The following is a 15,556-nucleotide window of genomic DNA, read 5'->3' on the forward strand; positions in this document are numbered from 1 at the left end:
CAGATTCATTTTATTTTATTGTTTTTTTTGGTAATTTTTATTTTTTGTTGTTCATTTTATTTTATTTTTGTTTAATACAAATTTATTTTATTAATTGTGACATCATAACACAACATATAGACAGTATTTTTTGAATTTTCTAAATTAAAATATCAATAATCAACTCAATGGTAGCAATAGCACTTCGGGAAAAAGTTGCTCACCGGTGAACAGTATGAATCTAAATCTACTTGACTGATTCTTTTGAAATTTGGCAAGATTTTTAAGAGGATTTATTTTTTTTCGATTTTTTAATTTTTTGTGAGAGTGAAAAGTGAAAACACAGATTTCGCGCCTAAAAAATACGCCTATCAAGAGACTCGGTAGAGTCTCGGGACAAGCCCTGTCGTCTGCTGGCCTGAGGCTCAAGCCGGCGGTGGTGGGGGTAAAATTGGCATGTGATTTTGTTGAAGTACGAAACTCGGGGCCATTTAGAAACTTGAAAACTGAAGTTTAAGCTAATTTGTTATTGCAAAATTATGAATTGTGAAAAATTGACAAAAATCTGTCGTAGATATCTCTCGTAGAAATTTAAGGGAAACACGTGTTTTCTCTGATTCGTTATTTACATTAGTCGAAGACTGGCCAGTCGGGGATAAACAGAGAAGATGGAAAGAAAATAAGCAATGCCTTAGAGAATCAACTCGTCCGAAGTTCGAAGTGTGAATCGTGCTTTATCGTTATGTGTATAGATGACTGTCCATCGACCACAATTGTATCATAAATGCGTTAAAAATGTTGTTATATCATCTGTTGAAAATCAAATTATCATTTCCAGTCGAATTATCGATTTTTCATCTGTTTCTTATGGCCCTGAAAATCTTCCCTTTCCTCAACATCACATGTGGAATATTATTTTTTGATGGACGATCAAAGAGGTTAGAAAAAGTTTGGATGAGTTCATTTAAGACCCAGCCTTTGTTTGACACTTTCGTCAAATTCGTTTATTTTCATTATTGCGTGTTTACAGTAATAATTGCCACATAATGTAGAGTCGCGGCAGCGATTAATTAAACGTCCTGGAAAATCCTTTGTAAGCCAGGACATGTCAATAGATCACATATTTTCATAGAAGAATTCCGCGAATCGATAAGAGGCTTCGATAAGAACCAACAACGACTGTGCACCACAACAAAACACGAATGTTCATCATGTACTGAAACAGGACTTCCCTTTTAATTGTATTAAATATCACATTCAAATCGCGCGCCAAGAGACTCAGCGCTCGAGCGCTTGACGCGACGCGCCACGGAAGGCGAGTAAACTACACTATAAGAGCATCGAGCTCACGTGACCAACTCAAAATCGATGGTGGCGCCTCCCGTAGTAAAGTATATGTATATATAATAAATACGGTCACTGTAAGGCCCGCTACACACGGTAAATAATATTGCGCGATATAGGTGATTGCACAATATTATTGAACGTGTAAATGTAGTATTAAAACATTGCGCAGTCATTGAACAGCAGAAGTTTGAACGATCTTAAATTTATGGCACACCATACAAACATTATTGTGCAATATTATTGACCGTGTGTAACGGGCCTTACTTTCGCTCCAGAAGTCTGACCAATCGCTGGCGTGGATTTGGGTGATCCACACTAAGCCAAATTTGCCCATGACGCCCATGACTCGCGTGGGGAAACACCGCAATGACCGGTGACGTCACAGAGCGAACGTCAAGCCGCAAACGACGGGTTGGGTCGCAGAAGGTTTTTCTTATATACGTATGAATTCATTGGTAGTGTCCCAGTATCTCGTACATCGAAATAGTCCAGTCGCCCCGCACGCATCCAACGAAACGTACTCACTTCGGACGCATGCGCATTTCTTACGAAATATACCGGCTACGTTTGCCGAAATAACCTTAAAATATATATGTTATACCATGTTATACGTTATTCACCAATACACGTTCGAATGGAATAATATGAGTGACGTCGTTGCGTGTAACGACAGAACGTGTAAATCGTTATATATGTACCACTAAGAAGAGGTCCATGCCCCGTGTCCTTGAATGTCATTGGCACATTCGCTATATCGTACGCTCAGTCTGCTATCAGCTCTCGGGCCGGCTAGTCCCCAAGACTTGTACATATGTGCATACTTATTATATATTAGTAAAATAGACAACGCTTTAACATCGACTAAGACGAAAAACTAATTTTTTTTTTGTTTTAATTTCGTTTATTTTACTTCTTTTGAGTTTTAAGAAAAACTTCATTCGTCGGGAAAATACGGTCTCATAGCTAACAATAAAAATGTCTTCGAGTGTCGAAGTAATTACAACGAAAATTTTCGAGGGTCAAAAACCGGGGACTTCCGGACTTCGTAAAGCTGTAAAAGTATTTCAACAAGAGCATTATACCGAAAATTTTATACAATCGATATTCGAAGCTGTCGGGGATCAGTTGAACGGCTGCACTCTCGTTGTTGGTGGTGACGGACGCTATTACGTCAAGGATGTCGTACAGAAAATCATTCGCATGGCTGCTGCCAATGGGGTATGGTGCTTAAATTCCTATTTTGTGTTCTAATCCTTTTTTACTTTCCAATTATAATATTTTTTCTTAGTATTGACGCTAGACAGTTTCTCCGTTCTTTCAAATATTCTATACGGTCGAGCTTCAGACAAACTTTCACCCCGTAACTTTTTCCATATACATATATATTTTCGCATACGGGCACATAACCTTGTCCCGGGGTCAAAGGTGAATGATACTATACGCGCAGGCGCTTCTACGGGTTCTTTTCTCGCGGAGACGAGACCAGGTCATATGATATCTTGAGACCATAAAAAGTCTCTCTGTATATAAGCGCCGTATCGTATCAAGTGAGATATTTAAATCGTTTCGTGTTAAAACGACGTATTTGCGGTTTCAGAGCCTCGATCTACAAGTGTTCTGGCACAAAGCCATTAGTGTATGCTTGAAAATTAGTATTCCGAGCCACAGCATCAAATGTGTGGTAGCTGAGTACAAAAAGTCACTGTGACATTTGGATCGAAAAATGACTAAGTCATATGAAATAATTCACGATTTAATACCCAAACCCAAATCTATACGTACACCGAGCGACGAAAAAATTTGCACCAGAAATGAATACTTTTGTCGCTCACTGTATATAACGAATAACGAATTTCCAAGCGTTCGGGGTATGATTGGGCCGCGCAGAATCCAAGCCCCCTCCACAGTTACCTAAATCTAACGCCGCGCCCTTCTCTCCAGTTGGGCATTTTACAGCTAATTTATATTTATAAAAACGTGCCATGTCTTGAAAAAGAAATTTCGGAATTTTTTCCTCTCCTTTATTCCTTACGGACAAAGCGAACCAAAAAGTTAAATCTATTTGTTGAATTTGAACGAGAAACGTCAAATTCTAGACCCGACGGAAATATTAATTCAACATTTTCAGTTTTTTTTTTCTGCAAATTTCAAATTCAGTTACAGCGCCACGTCTCTATACGAGCATTTTTATCCAGTGTCTTACGACATGAGAGTCGTCTTTTCTCACACATATTTTGTAATTTGTGAAGCAATCTGGCCACAGTTAAATTTCCACTTCGCGAGACATATATCGATCGTAGTGGCGCATGATGGTAGAAATTCTGGACCTACGAAGGCGGCTATGGAAACTTATCACGCTGATGAGACATTATTTTATACGCACATTTAAAGTTTTCGATTCACCCGCGTATGCACTTTGGCCAAAACGAGGTTTCCAAGCACAATAAAAGAAGCCGCTTAATTAAACTCGCTCTAGCTCAGACGAAGCTTCACGGTTCAGGGACTCCGTGGTCTATTACATTTTTTTTAAGGAGGGTGGCTACATTCGTCAAAATTATAAGAAATTGATCAAATTTGGTGATAATCTTCTTCAACATCAAGTGTGAAGACAATTTTTTTCAAAATTTTCTTCTGCTTAGTTATCGAGTAATTACGCATTAAAGCAGATTTCTTATGCCCGGAATGTATACCCATATATATGGAAACGCTATGCTTATACACGTGAATTTTAGTGATCAATTACTCGATAACTGTACAGAAGAAAAATCTTAAGAAATGTGTATTGTCAAATTTGGCACTAAAGAATATGTTCACCAAATTTTATTAAATTCTTATCATTTTGCAATTTTTCACGTATTTAACATGGTTTAGCATGGCAACATTGTATCGTTGCTGGCTACCCTCCTTGCTTTAAGGGGAGGGTAGCGTCAATTCGGTGAAAAAAATATTAAGAATTTTTTTAAATACTACAGATAATACACATTTTTTTATTGATTGTGACGTCGTGATATAATATATGAACAGTATTTCCTAAATTTTTAAAACTCAAATATCAATAATTAACTTCATGGTATGCAGAGACACTTCGGAAAAAGTTACCCACCGCGGTGAACAGTATAAACCGAAATCTACTCGACCGACACTATTGAAATTTGACATGCTACATCCTTGCGTAATTGACCGGGTATCTACGAAAGATTTTTTTCAATTTTTCATAATGAATAATTTTACAAATAGGCTTATTTTTTAGGCAAGAAATCAGTGTTTTCACTTTTAAGTGTCATAAAAAATAAAAAAAATTGAAAAAAATATCCTCCCAAAAATCCTGCCAAATTTCCAAAAAAATCGGTCGAGTAGATTTCGATTTATACTGTTGGCTGGTGGGCAACTTTTTTTCGAAGTGCTTTTGTTACCATCGAATTATTTTAGATAAAAAAATTCAGAAAATACTGTTCATATATTGTGTTATGATGTCACAATCAATAAAATAAACTTGTATTATCTGTAGCTTCTAAAAAATTCTTAAAATTGGGCCTTTTTTGACACCGAATGGACGTTACCCCCTCCCCACATTAATACTCTGGCCATGGAAAATTCAATAATTTACTAAATAAAAATCTACGTGAATTTTTATCATCGATCACAATTTTTTCAATAAATCGTAGTGTTTTTTGTGGAATTCGAAAAATCATTTTCGGCTCAAAAGTTTGAAAGAATCTTCACAACACTTTACGTGACGCGATGTCAAAATAGCTGGTCACATATTAAAGTTAGCTCAAATTTAGTGGAAAAAATGAAAGGAAATTTACGGAGTTTCATTGCTCGAGTAAATTTTTCACATACCGACTATAAAATAGATGTGGCCTTACAAAGATCTCAAGATTTATGTAAACGAATTTAACTCGATCACAGTGATTGTTAATGAGTGTTAACGAAAAAGCAACAAATTGACAGAATGTGAAATAAATTTTCTTTGCTTTTATTTTTTCTCCAGGTGAGCAAGCTCATAGTTGGACAGAATGGAATATTCTCAACGCCAGCTGTTTCCACAATAATAAGAAAATACAAAACCCTTGGTGGAATAGTTTTAACAGCCTCGCACAATCCTGGTGGACCCAATGCCGATTTTGGAATAAAATTCAACTGTGACAACGGTGGTCCAGCTCCGGATCACGTGACCAACAAAATCTACGATATAACGACGTCAATAAAGCAGTACAAAATCGTCTCTGGTATCAATGTTGACATTGGCAAGATACAAACAAATACATTGAGCGTCGATGGCAAATCATTCGTCGTCGATGTCATTGATTCGGTCAACGACTACGTCTCCCTTATGAAAGAAATATTTGATTTTGAGAGCATCAAAAAATTGCTGCAAGGAACTAACGAGAGACCGAAATTCGAAATTCTCATCGATGCTATGAATGGAGGTTTGGAAAATTTCGAATAATTACATAATTTTTTCCATTTTTCACGCTCTTCGTTTGTTTTTTTTTTTTTTTTTCACATTTTTAAATATCGAAAGGCTTGACAAAGCTTGAAATAGCGAACAGATTTTGATGTTACATCATTTTTATTTCCTAGTTACCGGCCCCTACGTTAATCGTATTTTTGGCGTCGAACTCGGCGTTGACGGAAAGAGCCTCGTGCATTCCACTCCTCTCGAAGATTTCGGTGGCCTTCATCCAGACCCCAATCTCACTTACGCTGCCGATCTTGTCAATACCGTAAAAAATGGTATTTATGATCTTGGCGCTGCATTCGATGGTGATGGGGATAGAAACATGGTACATTTTTCCCCAAATGCTGATTAACTTATCATTTTTATTGTCGAAAAATTGATTTTTTCTCATCTATATTTTTCGGACTGTGTAAAAATTTGCTCTCTTCTGTGTGTTCCACAGATCATTGGAAAGAAAGCATTCTTCGTGACCCCTTCGGATTCACTGGCAGTTCTTGCCGAACATCTCAGCGTTATTCCCTATTTTCAAAAGACAGGAGTCAAGGGATTGGCAAGATCGATGCCAACGGGTGGTGCCGTTGATAAAGTTGCAGCGAAGCTGAACATCGAATGTTTCGAAGTACCCACAGGCTGGAAATATTTTGGTAATTTTTATCTTCCTTTTTAGGAAGATACATTTTTAAGGAAGATTTTTTTCGAGAGAGAAACATCAAATTTTCGATATTAGATACAATAATGATGCTTCAGGCAAAAGTTTTATTGTTCAGACTCGCTCAAACGAATAAAATGATACAGGCAACTTAATGGACGCCGGACGTCTTTCGTTATGCGGTGAAGAAAGTTTTGGCACAGGCTCCGATCACATCCGAGAGAAAGACGGCATTTGGGCGTGCTTGGCTTGGCTCAATGTCGTGGCAAAAATCGGCAAATCTATAGAAGATATATTGAAGGATCATTGGAATAAATTTGGACGTACTTTTTTCACTCGTTACGACTACGAGAACTGCGATTCTGATAAATCCAATGAAATGATGAAGGAGCTCGAAACAGCGATCACCGATCCGTCCTTCGTCGGCAAAAAGTTTGGCGAATACGAGGTCGAGAAAGCAGACAATTACTCGTACAAGGACCCCATTGACGGTAGCGTCGCTACCAAGCAGGTACACAAACCAAATCAATTATGTCGGTTGTAGCTTACAAGATCATTATTTGAACGGATGGCCTGGGTGACCGTTCAGCCATGCACCGACTTGCGTATTAATCATGAAACGGAAGGCAATTTTTTTGAGTTTCTAACTCAAAGTTTCCTGTGAAGGGGGTCTTGCAGGAATAAGCACAAAAATGAATGAATAGATAAACCCAATTCTCAATCGAAGCGAGGAAGTAAGCGGTGCTCGCCGTTTGACAAAGTTTTTGTTAATAAATTGATATGAAAATTTGATCAAAAAAATTTCATGGAAATCAATATACACTCAAATTCTGTGGCACAATTATCATTTCAGGGCCTCCGAATACTTATGAAAGGCGGTTCACGGGTTATATTTCGTTTGTCTGGTACTGGAAGTTCTGGTGCGACTATTCGTCTTTACATCGAGCGCAACGAGACGAATCCCGAAAATTTTGAAAAAGACGCACAAGTGGTTCTGAAGCCACTCGTTGATGTAGCCCTGGAGTTGTCTTCCCTCAAGAAATTTACAGGCCGCGACGCACCAACCGTTATTACGTGAACTGTTCGCGTGAGATAGATCATTTTTATTTTTTTTTTTCACGTCTACGTTAAACGCACAATTTTCTTAAGTGTTTTTTGGACAGACGCTTAGTCAGGATCAAATGTAGATTTTATAACCACGAATAATCTTAAATGGATATTCGTCATATGTATTTACATTCATTGTTATATAGATATACCTACGTACAGGAGAGCTATCGATAGTTGAGTATTTTCATTGCAGCTGTATAGTTCTCGTATGCTTCAAAGTAACGAACAATGATCCGTCGACCATAATTCATCGACGATTTTTTTCAATTTCCGAATTTTTTCGCATAAATCATTATCCAATCGCCTATTGCTCGTACAAATAATAATTATTTCTATTATTGACATTGTGTAAGGAAAATGTTTATCCCGATTGGAGCTGAAAGGAATATTTCATTGGAATATATGTAGTCTTTAAGTAGCCCAGTGTAGTATCGTAAAGATTGAGATAAGAGATGAAACTATACCAAAAATGGATGTTAGGAAAACCGGGAAAAAAGTTCGTGGTAATAACAGCATTAAAAAAAAAACAAATAAATTATATTGATAAACGAATGAAATAACTGAATGGAAATAGAAGTAATTACCGCGACGATGATTAAGAATAATTGAGTTAAGGTACGAGCGTGTGTTATTTATGACGAAGAATATCGATGAGAGACTATATTACGAGAAATGATGAGCGAGGAATTTCTATTCCGAAGCCAAAGAACGATTATTTTTTGTATATAATGTAAAGGGTTGAAGAGAGGGAGATTTATTACTTGGGGACCTGAACCGATAGCCGCACCCGTACAGTTCGAATCTGATTTTCGACGATTCGACGTGGTCGTTTTTTTTCGAAAATTGAATGTCGTAACTGTCGCGTGGAAGCGATGTCACAGACACCAGCGATGACTGCCGATCATAATTATTAAAAAGAAAAAAAAACGAAGAAATAAAAATTATTAAATTCGTAAATCTATATTTATCGATGTATCGAAGATAAAGGGTTGAATGAGCGAAAGAGACAACGTGAAAATGACACGAAAAGTCAGTAGGAATAAACAGTTTTATGCGCGTTCCTGAGAATGATAATGATGATGTATCGTTTTTTGTAAGTGTACTGTGAGCAAATTTGAAAATTGTACCGAAAAGAAAACGATAATTTGTCTCACTTCGCATGAATTAATTCTAGATTTTGCTGTAAATTATTAACGAAATTGGTATACTATCCAGAAATCTATAATCCCACTTGCACTATCATTGATCTTTCTTTCATTCGATTACTCGTAAATTCAATGACTATTGTATAATTTATGTTTCGGATGGTGACAAAAATCGTCGTATATATTCTCGCGATAGATCATTGTTCGTACGATATTTCGATATGAACCATCCCAGTAGTTTATTGCGAATATTCTAATAATAAATGTATAATAATAAGATTAATTAACGTGTAGTGAAAACGAAAATTCAAGTTGAATAAATAAACTTGTTTTACAGATCTAATAATTTATTGTGATTTCTTCAGCATCGTAATTTTCCATAATTTATTTCGCTAATCGAAAATTATACCCTCAATAATTGTACTGCATTTGATGATTTATTCTTTCATATATTTTATTCTTACGAACTACAGTACATTATACATAAAATTTGTTATTATCTACTTTGTACATTTACTGAGTTTTCGATGTTGCATAGAAAAATACTCGGCGTATATTCATATTATAAATCAACACCGAATGTTTTTCAATACACGAGAGACTTCAAAATTCCTCCTCAATGCACCGTCTAGTGAAAATGTTACTACATTCACATCGCTATTTATTCAAATACAGAGAGATCCGTTGTTCGAAGATATCGTTTTCTCATCTTGAAGAATATTGCGACCTGTACGAGATGAAGCTTAGTGTACAATCGAAATAAAAACCAAAAATTCTTTGAATTTACTTAATGCCGCAAACACTATCTATACCAAAACGATCATTCAATTATAGTTTATCTATGAAAACTGAGCAATGTGCGGTGATAGTGAAAATATTTTACATCACATAATGACGACAATTGAAATTGAACTAAACGGAGAAACTTTCTCCGCATCCGCATGTGCCTTTGATGTTTGGATTATTAAAAACAAATTCTGAGCTTAATTTATTTTCTATATAATCCATTTCAGTTCCCAGGAGGGATAGCTGAGCTTTTCGATCGATTATTACTCTCACACCATCCTGTATGACTTCCTCGTCAAGTTTGCTTTTTTCTTTTGCATAATCCAGTGTATAACTAAGCCCATTGCAACCTCTTTGCCGCACGCCTACCTTCAAGCCGATCTATCGTATGCAAATAGAGAAAAAAATTGTCATGTGACATTTTGGTAGCGAGAACGAATGACGAAAATAAATTTCGTAACAATATCATGAAATAATGCAATAAATCAATGATACGTTGAAACCATTAGAAGTTCAAAGGAAAAAATGTAAAAAATTTTCCACTTACATATTCTGTTTTATCGTGCAAAATCTCTTTAATCTTTTTGATCGCATTTGGCGTCTGAAATATCGAAAAAATAATAACACAGCAATTATTACGATGCAGAGGGTATTTACAATCGTTTTTAAGGTTAAGTATGTGATTCATTTTCCAACAGGTTATCTGTTAAATGACAAATCTTAAAATATTTTTCTTATTGTATATTTACGTTAAAATAGCGTTTTCGAACTTACGAGAACGAGGGCAGCTCTTGTGGGAAGTGTTCTTTTGCCTTTGACAGCTCGAACCGTGGCAGCCGCTGCTATGCGCGACGCCATCTTTGATTGCCCTTTCTTTCTCTAAATTTAGGTCGGCAAAACGCGATGGTCGTCAGTTTATATGACGATGCAAATAAAAAAACAATTCCTCCGAAATACGCAGATGCCGAAAAGGTACATGTTGGTTTTAAAAAATTATATTTATGGATTGATTAATAATTTAAAATATTGTTTATTGTGCTTCTATTCTATGCTTTTACAAATGCTTTTTATATATAATCTTCTATTATTTCACTTTTTCAACACCAGTAACAAGACATATGACCATGTGAAAATTGCCAAAAACTCGGAGTTTCTTTCGTTCGCGGTATACTTAAAACTAAATATTTGCTTTATAATTGTTATAATTTATTCACTGAGAGATGATTGCATATCTGATTTCCTCAGAGACGAAAATGGTTGAGTTACAGTCTATGCAGAAAGCCACTTTTAGGCACAACATTCATGTTGTTATTTTCGTTTTTTGAATTACTCAACAAAAAATGCATAAACATTAGTCACATTTGCCCGCGTACAGGAGTCGCGTGGAATCCTCACACGGGCAACTGTGAGTGTGATCAAACATGGGGAGGATTACAACCTTGAATTAGTTTTCGAAGACAAAAGGAATTTCCATTTTTCGAACGACTGAGAATGCTAACAACCAGCTCGGATCCAACGGAAAAAAGTATGTTTCACCTCGGAAACCGAATGACTTACAAAGTGTAACTTGGAATAAACACGAATTTTGTTCACAATTGGCAGTAAAAAGGAAATTAATGCTAATCCTAACTCGTGGAAATTCCCGACTACGTACTGTAAGAGAACTATACAAAAAGTATTCGAAATGAAAAAGATCGATACGTTTTTCGTCATTTGCTATTACAATTGACGAAAGTTTTCTTCTTTTTCGTCTGAAATCGTCGATCGTAAGAATCAGACGAAACAATGCAAAATCGAGGATGATATGAATAATGCTTCTGATTGAAAATATAAGTGAAAAAAGTAACGTTGATTTGCCAGTTTGTTAAGGCTGGTCGTTTAGACCTTCGTATTTGCGAAAAACACAACATACGCAGTGGTCTGAGCCGCGGTCAGAGCTTCATGCCTCGACATCGGCGTGACTACAAGATCGTTGAAATGATACCAACTATCTTCGTGCTTCACGTAACTCGTGTAATGTCCGCAGTCCATGGCGCTACCCACATGAGCTATGACGCACACAGGCTCAAAACTCTCCGTTGCTTCGTTACCGTTTTCCACATCCCTACGAAATAAAATTAAAACAAAACGTAAGATCTATAAAAATATAATTAATTGACAAATAAAAATTTAGAAAAACTCCAAAAGGGATTCCATTGAAATTATGCTTGACCAAGAAAATGCTTTCGTGATTTCGAAGTTAAATATTCATTGAAACCCAACAATGACTAACTATTCGAATCGGGTAGATATCGAAATTGAACATTTATAAAAAGCTAATAATAATGTTATAAAGAAAAACTTACGACATGCCAAGATCCAACTGCAGGGTTTCCGGTATTTCGACAGGTGTGTTAAATTTAGCGACTGATCCATCGCTGCACATGCCATAACGATTAATTTGTACCATAAGGATTTTCGGACAAAAACGGAAGGTCGTGAATACTTTGTGCTTGCCATATTTGCATTTGCCGCAGGTTAAAGTCCGTTCTTCGGGTTCCCTAGTATTTTTGATAGATTTATCGAGGGACACGATCTCATCCTCGCTGCCATGCATGAGATCGATATAGATCATAAGATTATCGACTTTCCTTTGACGATGTTTGGCGCAACCTTTGCAAACGTAGTGTTCCATCATGTGGAGCAAAAAACAACGATCAATTGGGTTTTTGCACAAATTTATCCGCTCATCGTTTTCTTTGATGGAAGCTTTATCGCGATTGTGCGGCGGTGTGTGAACTTTGTACATAGGATCGGTGGTGTTCGAGAGTCTATTTACTCGTGGACTCATAAGATCGCGTACGGTGTATGTCAGATTATTTTTCCGGGTCTTTGGACTTGACTCGACGCTCGCATCCGAACTGACTTCGTGAAATTTCCTCTTGCACGGTGATATATCGGCAAGAGGCGTACGTTTACTAGGTGTATGCGGAGATCGAGATGCTTCACGCGTTTCCTGGCTATTGTTCGTTATGTTCTCCATGTCTTCGCTGCCATCTCTCATTGCCACGTTATTTTCCGTTGAAAACTTCTCGAAATCGGTTTTCAAGTAATTCAAAAACATCGTGAGAAATTCGGACACATCCTGCTGACGTTGTGACGGATACGACTCATCCAAAATTCCCAAACTCTCTTTGAATAGCCTGACAATAAGATAACAGATTTTCCGTTAATATTTTACATATAATAATGTATTCTTGCGATTTTGTTGTCCAGTGAATGACGGAATAAAAATACTCGTCCCAAACAACGATGAAAGTAACGAAAGATGTTTACAATATTTTAGAACAATTTCAACTTTGTACATTACGCAAAACTATTAAATGCGTAACAAATTTTCAGAATTTCAAAATTTCAACTGCATTTAATGAAATAAAATCATTGTTTGATGATGTTTGATATGAAAATAAAATTCACTCACTTGATAGTCTGATAGAAATTTTGTTTTTTTCCTTTTGTCCAGAATAATTTCAGTGCCATAAATGTTTTTGTAAGGTGTGAAACACCACGCCATTGTTGACGTTCGTATTGATCGATATGATCGGTAAGAGGGACCGAGAATAAAGCGTGAAGAGTCGCATTCAACCAGCAACGATTTTCACCAGGTGGATTGGGCAAACCAACCATGTAATAAGGTTCGTTCTTATCGATCGGATCGACGAAAAAACTGTCGTTGTCAATTTTACTGGCAGTGTCGATTGTAGAAACGGGTTCCTGTAGATCACGTAGTTTCGAAATTTCAGCATCAGAATCCCAACCGTTGTCCTCCATGACCGCCGGAAAAGTTACTTCATTGTTTCTCGGTATATCTTCACCACGAATTCCTGGTATACCAGGATTCAAAAAATCCTCCTCGTTCTGACACGCGTTTTTTTTCTTCGTTTGCAAGAATTTCAGTGCTTTCGACATTCTCGAGGATAAAACAGGGGAACTTTCTTTTTTGTCAGTCGAAGGATTTTCTAATTTAGCTGGCTTACCGTCAAACAGTTCTTCTTCAATGTCATTGTCTCTCTCATCTTCAGTCTGTGAGTTTTCATCGACGTAAAAACTCTCAATCTTATTTTCGTCAAGTTTTTGACTGATCTTATTACGTTCGTGCATATGAGCACTCTTGAGAAACGGCACCTTACACACCGGACGAGATGTTTCTTTTGATGTGAATAGAGATGACGTTTCGAAATCATCTTTGCTCTTTGCCTCAACAAAGAGCGGAACAATCAAAGGGGTTTGATCAAAACGCACAGTTTGACAGTGCACATCAATACCAATTGTCGCATCTTCCCCAATACTCTTTATTATCTTCTTCCGTGCTGGACTCGGCCTGCATTGTGTCTTTGTAAATACTCTATACTCGCAGTTCCAATCATTACCACGTTTTCGACCTAGCAAATAGAAAATTCAAATCGTGAATCCTGACACCTGTTATTGAAGTAAATCTTCAAGTACTAATAACTTTGTTATATTCTTGAAAGCAAACTTTTTGTACAAGTTTCAAATTGAATTCTTTTCTACAATTTCTACAAGATACATAGTATCACTGATTTTCATAGAACATAGGTAATGACATTACATCATTCATGAATCTTTGTCTCTGCATTACTACAATAAAGAATCAATTCTTCCTTTGCTTTATTATGAAAAAAATTGTTGCAAAGTAACGTCGGAATCATATTTAATCCAGTTCATTCATTTGTCCTTTTATTAATATATTATCAATAATAAATGTTTAATAAGAAGTATTTGTAGCATTTTTAATTTACAAGCCAACAGCAGTTTCAATTGGAACCCAATACATAGAACTACCATACTAACGGTAACTGTCATTACAATTATGTTGTTAGTTATTATCATTATATTCAACATTGGAGAATTTTCAAGCTGAAAGGATAACCAAATTTTTGACAGCTGAGACATCATTAAAAAATTCTTTCCATACTCATTGATGTTATTTATAAATCTAATTATAAATAACATGAATGAGCCTGAAAAATTGTTCAAACAATTGCATCAAAAAAAAAACAATTTTGAATCCATAAATGAAATAGTCTATATATTATTTATATTCTCTAATAATAATTCATCATATTGACAGTAAATAACATTGATGGGTTAAAAAAAATTGACAGGACCAAATGTACACAATATTTAAACATAATAAATAAGATGGGATTCATTTTAATAACAAACCTTTACTGGGTGGACTGGGACTCGATTCCGGTGTCTTTGGTCTGATTGTCGGATGGACAGTGGGATTAGAGACGCTCAGCATCTTTTTGTTGTATTTATTCACCGCTGTTCATTGAAATACAAACATCAGGATTAGGCATTTCAGAAAATAGACTGGATTGAGAAAAAATGGAAATGGATTATTATAATAATTCATAAAAAAAAAATACAAGTTGGGACTTGGAGGGAAAAAATTGAGGATCATTGACCAAACGATGATAAACTTTACGAAAATTAGGAATTTCCAGTTCAATTAGAGGAATTAATATTGCACCGTTAATTTTATCCCACTATAAAATAAAGCGTGATTGTATGATATAACTATATTATCAATCAAGCGGCGAAAGCTGTTCGACCACAATTTGTTATGATCCTTGGATTTGTAATAAAGTAACTCCCAAATCTGCACACTGAAAGAAAATGATGTAATTGTGACTTACGTGTGTAGAAATTATGGTGGAAAATATATAAAACCGCTTATTCGGGAACAAACGCAATTGCACTTTATATACAATATATCTGCGATATCAGGATCACCGTCAAATGATCCGGTTTGTATCAACGCGTGTGGTTCTTTGGCGCCGAAAAGACATAGAGCACGCTCCTTCTGCCGTTGTGGCGGGAAAGGTCGCGCCCTGCGCCCAACACAACACGTAAACGCTATGAAGCGAATAACATTGTAGAAAGGCAGCTCGATTGTATAGAGTAGTCGCGCAGCGATGCCGATCGAATCGCCATCTCGCAGATCAAAATGACAGTAAAATATTCGATATTCTTCGGGTACATTCCAACTTGGACGCTGACAGCGTT

The 15,556-nt window shown here is 36.3% G+C and overlaps 3 protein-coding genes and 1 long non-coding RNA gene across 4 annotated transcripts; 2 read left to right on the top strand and 2 right to left on the bottom strand.

Moving 5' to 3' along the window:
- The first annotated feature begins 2,069 nt into the window (after positions 1–2,069).
- Positions 2,070–9,038, top strand: Pgm1 (phosphoglucose mutase 1). Its single transcript, XM_043414530.1, has 6 exons — positions 2,070–2,544; positions 5,321–5,759; positions 5,914–6,116; positions 6,234–6,435; positions 6,587–6,951; positions 7,294–9,038. The coding sequence occupies exons 1-6, from the start codon at positions 2,302–2,304 to the stop codon at positions 7,516–7,518; spliced, it is 1,677 nt and encodes a 558-aa protein (XP_043270465.1). The 5' UTR covers positions 2,070–2,301; the 3' UTR covers positions 7,519–9,038.
- A 93-nt stretch (positions 9,039–9,131) lies between these two features.
- Positions 9,132–10,393, bottom strand: MagR (Iron-sulfur cluster assembly 1 homolog MagR). Its single transcript, XM_043414541.1, has 3 exons — positions 10,256–10,393; positions 10,029–10,082; positions 9,132–9,862 (listed from the first exon to the last, which is right to left on the bottom strand). The coding sequence occupies exons 1-3, from the start codon at positions 10,337–10,339 to the stop codon at positions 9,608–9,610; spliced, it is 393 nt and encodes a 130-aa protein (XP_043270476.1). The 5' UTR covers positions 10,340–10,393; the 3' UTR covers positions 9,132–9,607.
- LOC122408022 (uncharacterized) lies at positions 10,336–11,076 on the top strand. The gene is made up of 2 exons (XR_006260330.1): positions 10,336–10,453; positions 10,857–11,076. It is a non-coding gene; the product is annotated as an uncharacterized lncRNA (long non-coding RNA).
- On the bottom strand, positions 10,492–15,399 carry LOC122408007 (uncharacterized). Its single transcript, XM_043414514.1, has 5 exons — positions 15,187–15,399; positions 14,708–14,812; positions 12,942–13,902; positions 11,827–12,663; positions 10,492–11,585 (listed from the first exon to the last, which is right to left on the bottom strand). Exons 2-5 carry the CDS (start codon positions 14,787–14,789, stop codon positions 11,360–11,362), a joined length of 2,106 nt encoding a protein of 701 aa, XP_043270449.1. The 5' UTR covers positions 14,790–14,812; positions 15,187–15,399; the 3' UTR covers positions 10,492–11,359.
- Between the last annotated feature and the right edge of the window lie 157 nt (positions 15,400–15,556).

This window comes from Venturia canescens, chromosome 1 (assembly GCF_019457755.1).
Source record: "Venturia canescens isolate UGA chromosome 1, ASM1945775v1, whole genome shotgun sequence".
In the NCBI taxonomy this organism is placed as follows: domain Eukaryota; kingdom Metazoa; phylum Arthropoda; class Insecta; order Hymenoptera; family Ichneumonidae; genus Venturia; species Venturia canescens.

Coding starts and splice junctions, on each gene's coding strand:
- LOC122408007 (XM_043414514.1), bottom strand. CDS start 14,789: ATGCTGAGCGTCTCTAATCCCACTGTCCATCCGACAATCAGACCAAAG. Junction 13,903..14,707: donor TCCCAGTCCACCCAGTAAAG/GTTTGTTATTAA, acceptor TCTATTTGCTAG/GTCGAAAACGTGGTAATGAT. Junction 11,586..11,826: donor CAGTTGGATCTTGGCATGTC/GTAAGTTTTTCT, acceptor TTTATTTCGTAG/GGATGTGGAAAACGGTAACG.
- MagR (XM_043414541.1), bottom strand. CDS start 10,339: ATGGCGTCGCGCATAGCAGCGGCTGCCACGGTTCGAGCTGTCAAAGGC. Junction 10,083..10,255: donor CAAGAGCTGCCCTCGTTCTC/GTAAGTTCGAAA, acceptor TCGATATTTCAG/ACGCCAAATGCGATCAAAAA. Junction 9,863..10,028: donor TGCACGATAAAACAGAATAT/GTAAGTGGAAAA, acceptor TGCATACGATAG/ATCGGCTTGAAGGTAGGCGT.
- Pgm1 (XM_043414530.1), top strand. CDS start 2,302: ATGTCTTCGAGTGTCGAAGTAATTACAACGAAAATTTTCGAGGGTCAA. Junction 5,760..5,913: donor CATCGATGCTATGAATGGAG/GTTTGGAAAATT, acceptor TTTATTTCCTAG/TTACCGGCCCCTACGTTAAT. Junction 6,952..7,293: donor GTAGCGTCGCTACCAAGCAG/GTACACAAACCA, acceptor TTATCATTTCAG/GGCCTCCGAATACTTATGAA.